Source organism: Hyperolius riggenbachi, chromosome 3, assembly GCF_040937935.1.
Source record: "Hyperolius riggenbachi isolate aHypRig1 chromosome 3, aHypRig1.pri, whole genome shotgun sequence".
NCBI lineage: Eukaryota > Metazoa > Chordata > Amphibia > Anura > Hyperoliidae > Hyperolius > Hyperolius riggenbachi.
This window is the reverse complement of record NC_090648.1, coordinates 378,996,550-379,013,871: the sequence shown is the minus strand read 5'-3', so window position 1 is coordinate 379,013,871 and position 17,322 is coordinate 378,996,550. Positions and strand designations below refer to the sequence as shown.

Here is a 17,322-nt window from a genome sequence, read left to right as displayed (position 1 = left end):
ACCCTCTGATGTATTTATACATGTTAATTAGATCCCCTCTAAGGCGTCTTTTCTCTAGACTAAATAAACCCAGTATATCTAACCTTCCTTGGTAAGTGAGATTTTCCATCCCACCTATCAATTTTGTTGCTCATCTCTGCACCTGCTCTAAAACTGCAATATCTTTCTTGTAATGTGGTGCCCAGAACTGAATTCCATATTCCAGATATGGCGTTACTAGAGAGTTAAACGGGCAATATTATGCTAGCATCTCGAGTTTTTATTTCCCTTTTAATGCATCCCAAAATTTTATTAGCTTTAGCTGCAGTGGCTTGGCATTGAATACGATTATTTAACTTGTTGTCCATTAGTACTCCTAAGTCCTTCTCCAGGTTTGATGTCCCCAACTGTATCACATTTATTTTGTATGGTGCTAGACCATTGGTACGACCAAAGCGCATGACTTTACATTTTTCAACATTGAATTTCATCTGCCATTTATGTGCCCATATAGCTATCCTATCCAGATCCTGTTGCAATATGTCACTATTTTCCTGAGAGTTGATGATTATGCACAATTTTGTATCATCTGCAAAAATAGCAACATTGCTCACTACTGCATCTACTAGGTCATTAATAAATAAATTGAAGAGCGCTGGACCCAGTACAGACCCCTGTGGGACCCCACTGCTAACAGTCACCCATTTTGAGTATGATCCATTGACCACAACTCTTTGTTTTCTGTCCATTAGCCAGTTCCCTATCCATGCACACAGATTCTTCTCCAGTCTTTGCATCCTCAACTTTTGCACCAGACTTTTGTGGGGAACAGTGTCAAGGGCCTTTGCAAAGTCCAAGTATATCACATCTACAGCATTTCCAATATCCACATTAGCGTTCACTACCTCATAAAAGCTGAGCATGTTAGTCAAACAGGACCTGTCTTTAGTAAACCCATGTTGATGCTGAGAAATAAGATTATTTTCTACTATTAAGTCATGTACTGTATAGTATCTCTTAGTAACCCCTCGAATAGTTTGCATACAACTGATGTTAAGCTTACAGGTCTATAATTTCCTCGATCTGATTTTTTGCCCTTCTTAAATAATGAGAAAATGTGGGCTGTACGCCAATCCACTGGGACTCTGCCCATTGAAAGAGAGTCACAAAAGATAAGATAAAGGGGTTTATCTATAACTGAACTTAATTCCCTTAGGCCCCGAGGATGCATGCCATCCGGGCCAGGTGCCTTATCTATTTTTAATTTATTTAGTCTTGCCTTCACTTCTTCCTGTGTTAAGTATTTACAATTGGAAAATTTACTCTTCTGCATCTGTAATTTGCTACAGTGATGTTTCCCTTGTGAAGACAGAAGCAAAGAAAGCATTTAATAACTCATCCTTACCTTGGTCATCCACCATTGAGTCCCCACCCTCATCCTTTAGGAATCAATGCAGTCATCCTTTCTTTTTTTAGAGTTGATGTACTTGTAAAACTTCTTTGGGTTAGATTTGATATCCCTAGCGATTTGATTTTCAGCTTCAATCTTTGCCAGCCTAATTTCTTTTTTACAACTTTTATTGCACTCCTTATAATTGCTTAATGCAACCTCAGTCCCTTCCTGTTTTACGACCTTATAGGCATTATTTTTCCCCTGCATTTTATCTCTAACCTTTCTATTCATAAGTTGTTTTATAATTTAAATCACACTGGTCCTCTCTATCCTGGTTAATCATTATCCTTCATATTAACACTTGAAAATAAGAAATATGTCAATTTGAAGTATGGAAATAATGTTTATTGACAGTTAAACACATTTTCAGAAGAAAAATAAATTTACACAGATCTGCACATTAGTCCTAAAAGAGGGACAAATGAGGAAGAAAGAGGGACAGAGGTATTTGGTTCCCAAAGAAGCTCACTGGCTACCTATACCTATAGGGAGGTTAGGAGGGCTCACTGGCTACTTATAGAGAAGGGCTCTCTGACTACCTATAGAGAGGGGAGGGAGGCCTCAGTAACTGCTTATAGAGAGGGGAGGGAGGGAGGGGACTCGCTGAGTCGCTGGCTAGTACCAATAGAGGGAAGGTGAGCTCTGGCTACCTAGAGGGAGGGGAGGAAAGCTCACTGGCTATCTAATAGAGGTCTCTCTGATTGCTTATGGGGGGCGCTCTATGACTACATATAGGGGGGGGGGGGGGGGCTTTCCTACTACCTATAGAGGGGAGGGGCTTTCTGGCTACCTATAAAGAGGGGAGGGGGGCTCTCTGACATGTAGACTTTTTGCTGCCTGAGGCAAACTTGTGAGGGATTCTGCTTAACTGTATTGTATTATTTTAACATTATAAACTGTTACGCTTGTGCTGCACGCTGCCAGTACAAGAGTTCTGTCTCCAGCACGCCTTGATAATTGTCCCAGAGCAGTAGCCCCACGTTCAATAGTTCTCTGGTGTTTCCATTATCATTGATCCCCAGGAGGAATGACTGCCAGTCCAGTCCACCATCCGCTAATACTAAAGTTTCTGTACTTCGCGGAGTTCGCGATCCCTCGAAAAACAACCTAGGGATTTGCAGTTTTTAGAAGAAAGCTCCGTCACGCCCCCTGGATTGATCTATGCGACATGTTCCGCCCAAGTCTGATGACGCAGGAAGCCGCGAGATGGCCGATGGGAGGTGGAGTATGCGGAGCAGTTCTTTGCTGCAGAAGGACTGCAGAATGAGACCACATATCCCATCATGCCTCCGGTCACTTCCTGTGTCACAGACCTTTAAGGAGTCAGCTGAGCCATTGGAAACAAAGTCAGTTCTTCCCTTTTGGGCCTCTCTGGCTCAGCAGCTGTCACTGGCCGGAACTTGGAACTCATTATACCCTGCAAGTGGCTTCCGGATGCCTCGTGAGCCCGTCAGCATCTCTAGGAGGTTGATAGGAAACTTGGGAGCTCATTAGCCCTACCAGTGGACCAGGAGTGGCAAGAGAAGCCCATCTAAACCTCTAGGTATCCAGCAGAGGTAAATCATTACCACCAGGTGATTTACAGTGGATTCAGGGGCTCATCAGTATATCCAAGAGGCTGGTACAGAGACTCTGGAACTCTTCCTCCCATGTAGGAACAGAGAAACGATAACAGGGACAAAATCACCTTCAGGCAACGAATACAGAGAATTCAGCAGCCCATACACCCTTTTAGGGGCCCATTGTCACCACCAGGGAGGATCACCCCATGAAAGTGGTTAGCAGGGGATCCAAGTGCTTATCTGAGATACAAAAGATATTTCTGGAATTAATCATTCTAACCAAGGGACCAAAGAGGCATCAGGGACCAGTCTTCACTTTCAGCCAGTCTTCAGTTTCACACATCCAGCAGAGAGCTCGAGAGCACATCATTCCATTCAGGGCCAACATCTCCTGGAACCAAGAAATAGAAGTGGTCTACAATTATCCTTCAATCCAAGGACTCGGGGGAAAAAGCAGAGGTTTTGGGCGCCTATCTCTTTCTAGGGACACATAAGTGGTCACACAATTGGGTCTGACATACCATCTACAAGTTCAGTAAACTTATCAGGACTTGAACACCTGGGAGCAAGCCTTTCAGTCTGGAGGGGAAACACAGGTGTTTAAAACCAGACATTTCAGACATGGGACACAACTGATCTCATTTTGCAGCATTGAAGAGTCAGTTCTTCAGAATTTGGATCAGGAGCCTTTTTCATCAAGAAACCAACCGACTTCTCTGATCAACAGGTTCTTCATTCATTTTCTATAGGATGGAGGATAATAAGGTAAGATCCAAAAGAAATAATCCCACCCATAAACTAATATTTTGTATTTTAAATGCATAACAGAAATGGGGACATTCTAAACAGAATTGTTATTCTTTGGTAAATAGATGTGATTACAGAGTTTTCTAGATAACCTTAATTATAAACTATTTAGATTTTAGTTTTGGGTGGTGATTTAGGCTCTCTTCAGTTTTTATTGTTTCCCCACCTGGGAAGATTTTCCTATTAAAAAAAAAATTGTAGAGTGCAGAGGTATAAAATCTCTTACCAAGCTTTTATAGCTACTCTCATTTTCTGTCCTTGGAATAACTAGGGTTCATATTAAAGGAACCCTGAGATGTGTATAATGGGGTTATTTATACTTACCTGGGGCTTCCTCACACCCCATTAGGGGTGTGTTGTACTAAAATGTGTACACACGTACACACACATACACGTTAAGTATTTATGCACATGCATCGGGAGGGGGAGGAAGGGGACATTTTACACAAGGGGGGAACATCACTGGGTGTTCTGTCTTGTTTGCCCTGATATTGCACGCTCTTACTATCACACACCCAGTTGAGCGCTTCGGCCTGAGATTATGCAGCATGTCCAGATGATATTGGTTGCACTGGAATGCTCTTGGCAGCACCGATTTTCATCTGATTCAATTATAATCATCGAATCAGATGGTCGATTGGCTGCCAACTCTCCTGATGTTTGGCCACCATTAGACACAGTCAAAGCTTAAAGGCAGATAACCCAGGTTAGTTTATTTTTAAATTAGTTTAATGTTTGCTGCTTCCATATCTCTTGCTTTTGGTTTCCTTTACAAAAGGACGTTATTTGTATTATAGTCAGGTCATTGTGGCCATGATTTCTCAACAGAGTCCTTCTGTCTCTGGCAGGTCTCCGGAGGGAAGGTGAAGAAACCAGGAAAACGGGGAAGGAAGCCGGCTAAGATTGACTTAAAGGCCAAGCTTGAGCGTAGCCGGCAGAGTGCCCGGGAGTGCAGAGCCAGGAAAAAGCTGCGCTACCAGTATTTGGAGGAACTGGTGTCTGGTCGGGAGAGGGCAATCTGTGCCCTGAGGGAGGAGCTAGAGATGGTAAGCAAAATAATTCCGACTCATTGGTGGAAACCTGCTGTAGGGGTGCAGATGCTGCCTATAGCAGCCAATCAGCTTTTATTTATTTTTAAACTTCGTGATGCTGATGGCCTGTAATTCTTACTTCCATTTGGGGTGATGTTTCACAACAATATGTTCTGTGTCTTCACCAGTACAAACAGTGGTGCACAGCTATGGATCAGGGGAAGATCCCATCAGAGATTCGGGCCCTACTAAGTGGGGAGGACATGAACAAAGCCGCTCCAAATCCTGCCAAACAGCATCGGTCTGTGAAGAATGAACATGCTGAGAAATGACCTTGTGAGTATTGCGTAGAGAAACCGAGAGCCCAATATAGTGTAGTATGTTAAGCATAAATGAAGTAAAGGTTATCGTGAGAAAATTATACTCACAAACATGGGTTACCACACAGGCAACCACTGTATAGGCAGGTGAGGAGATTAGACCTGTCCTCACTCAGGGATAAGAAGTCGCTCTCTGTAGATGCGAAAGGGGGTAGATCACCCCTCCACCAGGGGTGGACACGGTATAGCAGTAGGAGAACAGAGGCGCCAGCAGGATAAAAGTGGATAAAAACTTTAAAATTTGCTGGGAGGAAGTGGTGGACTTACCTCCATAAAGCAGACACGAAAGACTGTCTGAATAGTAGTCACATTTATTAATTAGTACCCCAAAACAGTGCAACGCGTTTCGCAGGCCCAGCCCGCTTCATCAGGCAATAAAAATGGGGACAAGACAGAATTTCAGCAATAGCAGGTGTAGCGCCTCAGCCTGAGGCGCTACACCTGCTATTGCTGAAATTCTGTCTTGTCCCCATTTTTATTGCCTGATGAAGCGGGCTGGGCCTGCGAAACGCGTTGCACTGTTTTGGGGTACTAATTAATAAATGTGACTACTATTCAGACAGTCTTTCGTGTCTGCTTTATGGAGGTAAGTCCACCACTTCCTCCCAGCAAATTTTAAAGTTTTTATCCACTTTTATCCTGCTGGCGCCTCTGTTCTCCTACTGCTTGTGAGTATTGCGTGCTAGGTGGGAGGGAGAAAAGGATAAAATAGTATTGTCTATACTGACTATAAGTACCCATACACTTACATGATTTCCCGCCGATAGGCAGCAGATTCTATCACTGTGATCGAATCTGCTGTGAAATCGATGCGCAAACGCTGACAGAACGACCGTTTTCTATCCGAAATCGATCCCGTTGATCTGTCCGCGAGGAAGATTTTGCTTGATCGCCAGCGGGTCGGGGGTGCATTGACAGCGGCGTTCGAATGTCCGATGGCCGTCGCCAGCGGCAATACATTTCCTGTTCCGCCGGCGCGTGTCCCCGCTGTCCCTTCTCCACGCTGGGCTCCGGCTGGCTTCACTTCCTGTCGGAGGAAGTTTAAACAGTAGAGCGCCCTCTACTGTTTAAACTCCCCCCAACTGGAAGTAAAGTGGAGCCCAGAGCAGAGAAGAGACCGGGGGACTCGCCCCGGCCGGATCAGGTAATGTATTCAGGGGACTGCGGCAGCAGCTCCACAGATTGTGAATCGGTTTCATAGTGAAAACGATTCAAAAACTGTTTGCAGTGTAGACAGCCAATAGATCCCTCTTTGATCAGATTCGATCACAGAGGGATCTATCTGCTGGTCGATCTGGTGGCAATCAACCAGTGTATGGCAGTCTTAAGGTGGCCATACACTCGTTAGATTAGCAAGCAGGTAGATCATCAGATAGATTTTCTGATCTATCTGATGTGTTTAGGAACATTTTTTACTAGGAACAGATTTCCAATAGATTTCAGTATGAAATCTATTGAAAATGGATCTGATGGCATTTTTTTGCCATCAGATTTCCATTAGGTCCAATGCAAATTGATAAGTAATCTCTTTAGATCGACCTAGATTTTCTAGCATGTCAGATCGATCGAAATCACCCGCAATTTGATCGATCGGGCAATCAATTTTCGATCAATTGGCCGCTAATCGGCTGAGTGTATGGGCCCCTTTATAAATGATAAAATTTGTCATATGCCTAGTACACACCATACAAATTTCTGTAAGAAGATTATTTTCTGTAAAGTACTGGTAGAGACTGGTCACTATCTCTGGTGCATTGTCTTTTGGTTATCTCCTGCTGAGTAGAACAATGCTTAATATCAAGGCAGATAGATGGTTAGATAGATCATTTCCAACATGTTGGAAATGATCTATCTGACAGGTAAATCTGACAGAAAATCTGACAGAAAATTGTATGGTGTGTACTAGGCATTAAACAATCGGGTACAAATTGAGATACTTGCCTAAAGAGAAGGAAGCCTCAGGATCCTATTGAGGATTCCCTCCCAGCTCTGATGTTCCCCGTCGCTGTTGCTATTCATATCGGGGCCACGCAGCTCTTCTTCTTGCAGTGTGACCACGCTAGCCCACCCATGTGCAGTAAGCCGGAGCTTTGGGCTCCGTGCTACTTACTGCGCATGCGTGGCCGTGCTCGCGAGTCTACCGCATGCCCACACTGCAAGAGCGTCGCCCCGATGTGGAGAGGGGATGTGAGAGACCACGGGCCACTGAGGGAATCCTCAATAGGATCCTGAGGCTTCTCTCTCTTCAGGTGAGTATCTCATTTTGATCCCGAGCTTTTTTATTATTATTATTATTTAGTATTTATATAGCGCCGACATATTACGCAGCGCTGTACAGTATATATATTGTCTTGTCACTAACTGTCCCTCAAAGGAGCTCACAATCTAATCCCTACTATTATCATATGTCTATGTTTGTATTATGTTAAGTAAGTACTGTAGTCTAGGGCCAATTTAGGGATGAGCCAATTAACTTATCTGTATGTTTTTGGGATGTGGGAGGAAACCGGAGTACCCGGAGGAAACCCACGCAGACACGGGAAGAACATACAAACTCCTTGCAGATAGTGCCCTGGCTGGGAATCGAACCAGGGACCCAGCGCTGCAAGGCAAGAGCGCTAACCACTACGCCACCGTGCTGCCCAGCCGAGCTTTGGCTCGGAATCATTTTTAATGTACCAATTCAACAGAAATGTTAGTGGGCTGACTCCACATTTGTAGGGGCTTGTTAGATTCAGGAACTGTGGCTTAATCATTTAGTACCATTCGATTGAGTTTTCTGCAAAGTTTGATTTCAGCACCCTTAATTTCTGGCTCCTGAACTTTTTCTGACCTTCTCTAGTAGTAACGTCCATTTATGTCCTGTGTCGTACTAGTCACCCGACTTTTATGGTTTAGGTACTGGAGGCAAAGTGAACCCTCATTTTTGAAATCCTCAAATATTCCTCATAGCTAGGGAACCGATGCCCTAAATAGCCCTGTTTTTGCAACTTATAATTGGGTGAATTGAAGAGAACCTGAGGTGCAAGGAATACAGTCACTGGCCCAGAATGAGCATGCAGATCGGATGTTTGGTGGTCTGACTTCACTAACTGCATGCTTGTTGCAGGTAAAGTTAAAGGCAAACGCTCTGCATGACAGCCAGGCAACTGGCATTGTTTATAAAGGAATGAAGATGGCAGCCTCTGTATTCCTCTTACTTCAGGTTCCTTTAAAGGACAACTGAAATGAGAAGGATATGGAGGCTGCCATATTCATTTCCTTTTATGCCATACCAGTTGCCTGGTTGTCCGGCTGATACTTTGCTTAGAATACTTTTAGCTGTAGAACCTGAACAAGCATGCAGCAGATCAGGTGTTTCTGACATTGTCAGGTCTGACAAGATTAGCAGCATGCTTATTTCTGGTGTAATTCAGCCACTACTGCAGCCAAATAGATCAGCAGGGCTGCCAGGCAACTGATATTGTTTAAAAGGAAATACATATGGCAGCCTCCATAACCCTCTTACTGCAGTTGTCCTTTTAAATGTAACTTTGCCAATTTAGGCTGACTTATTTTCAAGCAGCATACAATCTGTATTAAATTTGTATAGAATCCTGAATTGTAAGCCTCATGGACTATATCCCTTAATTAATGCCTTACCTTCCTGCTAGACCCCCCCCCCCCCCCCCTCTCCAGCATCAGTGACTGACCTCAGTAAGGCCCCCTTTCCATGAATGGTTAAACTACGTGTTTATCGGGCAGATTTGGCTGCAGACCACGAGAGCCTTTCAGCTGTGTTTTCCTTTAAGTGGATCCGAGATGAACTTTTACTCATTGCATAATTGTGTTCCTTAAATATAGTTTATAGGGCATTCCTCAAGCCAAATACTTTTTTTCTTTTTGTTTTAATACTCTAATTCCCTATAAACTAAACAAGCCTTGCCCACAGCTTCTCCAAAACGCCAAAGCACTCAGACCTATGTACCAAGGGCTTATGGGAGCTCAGTCTGGGCAGGAGGAGGAGGTTACTAGCCATTGATATTAGAGGCAGAGAGGAGGAGGGGGGAGTAAGCTGAGGGCTGGAGATGCAGTTGCAGATTACCTGTGTAATGATGACAAACAGAACATGGCAGCTCTCATTGTATCACAGGAATAATTTATCATACACTGTTGAAGCTGTACGCAGCCAGATTTGCTGTGTAAACTTTAGATAAGATATATAGGCAAGTTACTTGTTATAGTTAATTTTTCATCTCGGATCAACTTTAAATAAAGTTTGATAGGGCGTGTGGGAGCATACCTTTTTACCCTTGCTGCTGAATGGCAGTGTTTGTAACACTATGCGTGCCTTCATTCATTTGACATGCAGTGGTGTTACCCCCACAGAAAAAAAGCCACTTATTTTGTTTGAGCATGGTTATGGCCATGCTTAGATGTGACTCCATAGTGGGCCACCGTTGGCAGGCGCCCAGCCCATGCATGGGAGCAGCTGACGTGGTGAATTCACAGCTTTCAGCCTCCTATGGAAAATAGGCCTAAGGGTCAGTTCACACTGTCTACTGCTTTTGTGTTTTTCCTTCAACTTTCTTCTTTTTTTATTATTCCTTTAAATCATACAGAGCAAAAGATAATGTAACGTGAGATAACTGCTTTGTACTTTGATGGACCAGGCAGTGGACAGAAAAATGGACAGGATGAAGACTGCAATGAATTCCTTTTGGCCAGTTCACACTTATATGTTTGGTTTTTGTACATTGGTGAAAGAAAATGTTCTGCAATAGATCACAGTGTTCCCGGACAGTGGATTGTGCAGTCATTCATTTGATAAATAGCATGCCTCTGCTCTTGACCCATAGTGGGCAGCACGGTGGCGTAGTGGGCAGCACGGTGGCGTAGTAGTTAGTGCTCTCGCCTTGCAGCACTGGGTCCCTGGTTTGAATCCCAGCCAGGGCACTATCTGCAAAGAGTTTGTATGTTCTCTCCGTGTCTGCGTGGGTTTCCTCTGGGCACTCCGGTTTCCTCCCACATTCCAAAAACATACAGGTAAGTTAATTGGCTCCCCCTAAAATTGGACTAGACTACAGTACTTACACTACATAATATAGATATATGGCAATGGTAGGGATTAGATTGTGAGCTCCTTTGAGGGACAGTTAGTGACAAGATAGAGATATATATATATCCATAAGTGTGTGTATCCATGAGTGTAAAAATCCATAACCATAGTTAAAATGACATGTTCGGCAATCTCCTAGTGTGTGTCCCCGAATGCTTTTGACCATGTAGTGAACCTTAAAGGGGAACTGAAGAGAGAGGTATATGGAGGCTGTCATGTTTATTTCCTTTTAGACAATACCAGTTGCCTGGCAGCCCTGCTGATCCTCTGCCTCTAATACTATTAGCCATAGCCCCTGAACAAGCATGCAGCAGATCAGGTGTTTCAGACTTATAAGTCTGATCTGACAAGACTAGCTGCATGCTTGTTTCTGGTTTTAACCATTTACCGCCATCCTAACGTATTAAAACGTCATGCTTACCGCTATTAACAGCAACATGACGTTTTAATACGTCGCGCATTCCCGACGCTGCTACCGCCGTGTGTCCGCCGCTACCGCCGCCATTACCGTCGGGATCCCGTGCTGGGCGATTGGGGAAGAGGACTGAACAGTCCTCTACCCAATCGCAGTGCCTGGAGTGAATGGACGTGACCGCGAACAGCGGCTACGTCCATTCACATAAACAGGAAATGTAACAGTTTAATAAAGTGTGTAAAAAAAAAAAAAAAAAAAAAAAAAAAAAAAAAGTGAACACGTCCTATGAGTGTTCACCAGCGCCATCTTGTGGCCAAAAAGTATATTACACCTACAAAACACACACATTTTCAAGTATATACACATCATTAATAAAATTACACTTCCAACCCTCCCCCCCAAAAAAAAACACTTGTAAAAAAAAAAAAATCAGCTTAAAAAAATAAATAAATAGTTGCCTTAGGGACTCAGCTTTTTTTATTCTATATTTTATGGGGGAAAATTAATTTTAATTTATTACATAGGGGCTTGTAATTATGGCCAGAACAAACAGAAAAATAACCACTTATATTTCAAAATAATATACTGTCGCCATACATTGTGGTAGGGACATAATCTAAACGGTTTAATTATCGGGACCACTGGGCAAATAAAACGTGTTTGTTTTATCCACAGGAGAATGTTTAATTTTAAAACTATAAAGGCTGAACACTGAGAAATAATGATTTTTTTTCTTTTTTTTTCTGTTTTTCTCATTAAAATGCATTTAGAATAAAAAAATTCTTAGCAAAATGTACTATCCACAGAAAGCCTAATTGGTGGCGAAAAAAACGAGGTATAGATCATTTTCTTGTGATAAGTAGTAATAAAGTTATTAGGGAATAAAAGGGAGGAGCGCTGACAACTGAAAATTGCTCTGGTCCGTTAGGATAAAAACCCTTGGGGGTGAACTGGTTAATCAGATACTACTGCAGAGAAATAGACCAGCAGGGCTGCCAGGCAACTGGTATTGATTAAAAGGAAATAAACATGACAGCCTCCATATACCTTTCTCTTCAGTTCCCCTTTAACCTTTAAAGTTTAAAAAACGCTAACCACTGTATTAGAATTGTTATAATTATAACCAAGTTAATCAGTCTTTTGTTACTTTTCTTACTTTTCTAGGGACACCTCTGGTACATTCAGGGCTGGACTTGCCTACAAGCAGACTGCTTTAGGATCCAAAGGAACAGGGATTGTGATAGCTCAGGAGTTTCCTGAGAACTTCCCATGTTTGAGTTACAACCTCATGCAGGAAGTGAAGTCTCTTACCAAGAACCCTCCTGTCTTCGTGACTGTTACCAGCTTGTGCGCAGCAGAGGGGAGAAAGCTGTTTTAGCTGCCTTAGCAGTGTAGCGTTAGTCTTTGTTCAGCTTTGGCATGAGCACTAATCTTTACTGAACCAAAGGTGTCAAGCAGTGGCTATTATTAAGTGCAATGTGAAGAGTCTGTCAGAAGGGGGCGATGGTGATGTATGTATTCATTGCATTACCAGCTGAACAAGCCATTCCTGCTTCAACCTATTCTATCATGGTGAGACTTTTATTGTTGTTGTCAACAAAACTCTGCCCTTTTTATGATGTCATCTTCGTGTACATCCTCCTTGTTGTGGCAGCAGCAGACTTTTACCAGCTCCTGTATGATGATTTGATCAGGACTGCCCATGAGAGATACATGCAAAGGGCAGTGATATTTATAGCTCAGGAAAACTGTCCTCATCAGCCCCATTTAAAACCTATAAGAACAGATTATTTTGTTGGGAAATTAACACAGTGCCTACATCCTTCTCCTTCTTTTTTTTTTTTTTTTGTTTGTTACTGGTAGCTAAGAGGGCCAAAAACATTTGTCCAAAAGAATTCTAAAGTTATATGTAGATTTTGATGTTTAATTAATGTTCTGGCCTTCCAAAATATAATTCAGTAACACACAAAACTGGGGGCTGACTTACCTGCTGGAGTCTCCTCTTTTTGGACTAGGCAATGATGCAGTTTTCTTGTCACAGTTTTTCACTGTGGTCCCACTGGTTTTTCTGTATTCAAATTAATATAAAGTGCAAAAAGATAAACCAAGAACACTTGCAGGTGTAGCCTGTAGTAATAGAGCAAGCAGGTGAGCAGAGCTGGGAAGATACAACTGCAGATATCTTCCTTCAAGTCTTTGGATCGAGCTGCTAAGGTTAAAAAACATAAAGTGATCCAGGAAACGCTTGCTGTGTGCAGGCCCGGCCCTAGACTTTTTGCCGCCTGAGGCAAGCTTTAAAGAAATCGCCACCCCTCCCAAGCCGTGGGTGTGGGGGGCCGCCCGAGCTGGAGGGGATAGCGGGCAGGAAGGGGGTATTGGGCCTAGCGGCGGGGAGGGGGGTCGGACCCCCCCCCCCCCCCCCCCCACCCCTCGCCTGTGTCTCCTCCAGCTTTAAAAAGTTACGTCGCTGGCTGCAGCTATTGTAAGAGGCAACGGGCAGGGATCACTCACCTCTTCCTCGTTCCAGCCTGCGCTCCACTGACGTCACTTCCTGCTACGCCGCAGGAAATGACGTCAGTGGAGCGCACGCTGGAACGAGGAAGAGGTGAGTGATCCCCGACTGTTGCCTCTTATAGCTGCAGCTAGCGACGTAACTTTTTAAAGCTGGAGGGGTGCGGAGGACGGGGGACCCAGGCGAGGGAGGGGGGGGGGGGGGGTCCGACCCGCCGCTAGGCCCAATACCCCCTTCCTGCCCGCTATCCCCTCCAGCTCGGGCGCCCCCCACGGACGGGCGGGTGCCGCCTGAGGCAAAAGTTTCACCCCGCCTAATGGGCGGGCTGGCCCTGGCTGTGTGTAGGGTATGCACTAGCATAAACTCCTAATTCATTACCATTCCGAAATCTGCACTGTGTTCTTATGTGACACAGACAAGGGCTGGAAACATTTGGCATATAATAAATGTGCAAGTCCAAGTTTGCTGGAACATGTATGTTTTCCAACCTTAGTACGTGGTTCCTCTTGTGTTGGTGAAACCTGCCACACTCATTACTATTGGCTCTCCCTGCTGGAGTTTTCTATCTCCTAAGAGACTATGGTGGCGACATCTCTGCACTGCTGAGTTGAAGATAACCCTAACTATTTCAGCATCCAGTTTGTCAGCAAATTGGGGACACTCCTTCCCTCCTCAACACCCTGCTCTTTTTTTACAGGGAGTATTGGCATGATTGAAATATTGTAGAACAATACAGACCTTTAGTGTGTCTGTCATGGTGGCTTCCAGTGACAATGCTGACCATCAAACTGGGCTTAATAATAAATTATGGAGCTGGTAATCTCCAGTCAGGTTGCTTATCAGGTGATCTGTCTGACTTCCTTGATGATTCCTGATGACTACGAAAGTGTTAAACCCCCCGAGGATCAGCATGAAAGGCCAGGAAGACACCTGAGTAGTTGGCAAAGACAATCTTGGGGCTTCTTTTATGATGGGTTTGTTTTAGTCAGGGAGGTGAACCATCCTTCAGGGGACCCAGCAGAGAGATCACAGCCCCTGGTTTAGTTGGTCCAGTTGTCGTCACTCCCCTTATTAATAATTTTAATTAACAAAGTTAATGGAGAATGCAGCATGAGAAAAGATGCTTCATGGGTTGTTTGATGAAAGAGACACCAGCAGAGTAGGACAGCCCATCCCTGGACTTGAGAGATATGGAATTACCAGGTATCTCCAGAGATTCTGAGGATCACTAGTTGGGATAATACAAATGATCCAACAACCCTGGACTGGACTATTTCAAAAAGTTCGAAGCCCTCAGAACATGTTGCAGTTCACTGACTTATCTATTAACTATGATTGCAGTCACATGGAGGCATCCACATGGAGATTATTTTTTTTTTTTAATTAACTCACGGTAGCCATGGATATTGCAATTGCAACACAGTCTTATCATCTGATATGGTACAGGCAGACCACTATCTCTAGATGCTGCAACTGCAATAGCAATCTCAGACACCTCACCAATCTTCAGAATTTTTTTTTTTTTTTTTTTTATACCCAAGCTGCCCTCTAGCTGCAGATTTTGTAACTGTTCTAACACAACCATTAATTCACACACCTCTCAATTACTCTCATACTCTCAGCTTAATCTGACATTACTTGGGTGGGGTGGCAATGCTTAACCACTTGATAGCAAACAATAATTAATTACTCCAAATGCCAGTCTTTTGGGGGATTCTTGTAAATCACTGGAGTTGCCTTATTAAATCAGGCCAAAGAAGCCGTATCTACATTTAGCCCTAGTGAAATAAATTTATTGGGTGGACTGGCCCTTCCAGTTTGGGGAGTTATTGCTGGCTTGTGGATGGATCCTCCATATTTATTGTTCATTGAATCAAGAAAAGAACCAATAAAAATGAATAATACCATACAATATAATGCTTGATTTGTGTATTTATTGCATGTGTGTGTGTGTGTGTGATATTTTCTGATTTTATTTATTTACCCTTTAGGCCCTGTTAACAATGTTATTGAGGGCTGTAAACTGCTGCATTTCACTGCCCCCTACACAGCATAGTGTGACAACTGAAGACAGTTTAATGGAGTCATACACACATAGAAGGTTACGCTACATACACTGGCTTTTCCTAATTGGAGTTTATCGTTCATGACAAGTTTAATGATGATATAATGAATTGTATGTTTAGTACGGAAAATTAATAGAACTTTAGTAACCAAGAAAAGTCTCATATTGTTTTCACTTATATAGCTTTATTTATAACATTGCATCATTTTCTAATATTTGCAGTTTACAAACTATCTATCTGAAGTTGTCTTTCACTGTTTAAGTGCTTCAGAAAATAGAACTGTAGCTGGCCAAGTTTGGTTGGAGAGCTCAGAGAAGTTTTTGCATGGATAACTGAAATTTCTTAAAGGGAAGGTTCAGGGTGCGTAAAAAAAAAAAATCAAAATCCACTTACCTGGGGCTTCCTTCAGCCCATGGCAGGCAGGATGTGCCCTCGGCGCTGCTCCGCAGGCTCCCGGTGGCCGACCTGGCCAGGCCGGCTGCCAGGTCGGCCTTCTGCGCTCCAATCTGCGTTTCACGCGGGTGCACTGATGTCATCGGACGTCCTCCGGGCTGTACTGCGCAGGCTCAGAACTACTTAGCCTGCGCAGTACAGCCCGGAGGACGTCCGATGACGTCAGCGCGCCCACGTGAAACGCAGATTGGAGCGCAGAAGAAGCCCGCCCTGGCAGCCGGCCTTGTCGGGTCGGCCACCGGGAGCCTGCGGAGCGGCGCCGAGGGCACATCTTGCCTGCCACGGGCTGAAGGAAGCCCCAGGTAAGTGGATTTTTATTTTTTTTGTGCCTCACCCTGAACCTTCCCTTTAACTCCTCCTGTACTCGAAACATTAAGATACAGAGGCAACAACAGAATAAAAATGACGTAAATTTAAAAACAAATAAGATGGGGGGTAAGGGTGGACTTACCTCCCCAGGACAAACATAATGATTCTGTATGAACAAAAGGTTTAATTCTTACTCCAAAAATATGCAACGTGTTTCACAGGTCTCATGGACCGCTTCCTCAGGCAAAAAATACAAACGAAGTAACTTTAGAAGTGTGTGTGAAAGACACAGTGGCCCGTATGCAATTTGCCTTTTCTCCTGAGTTTTCTCCTAGGTGATATTTTCAAATGTGTCTATAAAATGCAATTTAAACCACCAACAAGCAAGATAATACTCAAAATAATGTTGGTAGTGCTTTTTCTTCTACTTTTTGGTACTTTTTCAATTGCAAAGTGCTGAAAAAGTATTTTAAATAGAAGATGAAAAAATATCACCTAGGAGAAAACTCAGGACAAAAAGTTAATTGCATATAGGCCAGTGCCTCTGTCTTTCACACACACTTCTAAAATTACTCCGTTTTGTATTTTTGCCTGAGGAAGCGGGCTTGAGACCTGTGAAGCGCGTCGCATATTTTTAGAGTAAGAATTTAAACTTTTGTTCATACACAATCGTTGTGTTTGTCCTGGTGGATGAGTGTGCACACCCTTTGTTTCCTTCTACGGAGAGTGACTTCTTAACCTGAGTGGGGACAGGTCTAATATTCCCCCCCCCCCCCCCCCAATGTGCACACAGTGGTTGCCTGAACTAATGTTCTATTTCTTAGCTGTACTACACATATAATAATTTGTATCATACGTTTATTTTCACTTCAGATTCCCTTTTAAGTGAGTTACGTCTGGCATTAGCATGGCATGTTGGATGGCTAAGTAATGAACAAGATTTATTTTTTTTATTGTTCTTACCATGGTGGTGTATTGTTCACTTGTCATCTCCATAGAACAGGCTGCTCAGCTGTAGCTAATCGGCATATCTGTACAGATGTCTTTTTTGAAACCGTAAGCCTGGTACTCAAATTCAACGATTGGCCAATTTTACCATTTCCATGTAGTATGAGAACTTACCTACACTATCTAGTTACAGTATTTTCAAATCTGTTGGCCCTTATACTACATCGCAATGGTGAAAATTAGCAAATCAAAATAGGATGTGTCTAACAGACTTTACACTTGGGAAAATTGCTAAACATCTGTAGATTT

General features: G+C 43.4%; 1 protein-coding gene across 1 annotated transcript; it reads left to right on the top strand.

The window, feature by feature from the left end:
- Positions 1 to 2,639: 2,639 nt before the first annotated feature.
- Positions 2,640 to 13,056, top strand: CREBL2 (cAMP responsive element binding protein like 2). Its single transcript, XM_068272893.1, has 4 exons — positions 2,640 to 3,759; positions 4,650 to 4,847; positions 5,021 to 5,168; positions 11,890 to 13,056. The coding sequence occupies exons 1-3, from the start codon at positions 3,745 to 3,747 to the stop codon at positions 5,162 to 5,164; spliced, it is 357 nt and encodes a 118-aa protein (XP_068128994.1). The 5' UTR covers positions 2,640 to 3,744; the 3' UTR covers positions 5,165 to 5,168; positions 11,890 to 13,056.
- The last annotated feature ends 4,266 nt before the right edge of the window (positions 13,057 to 17,322 follow it).

Bases quoted from the DNA above. Each gene is read 5' to 3' on its own strand.
- CREBL2 (XM_068272893.1), top strand. The intron at 4,848-5,020 runs GTAAGCAAAATA...TGTCTTCACCAG, and splicing joins TGAGGGAGGAGCTAGAGATG to TACAAACAGTGGTGCACAGC.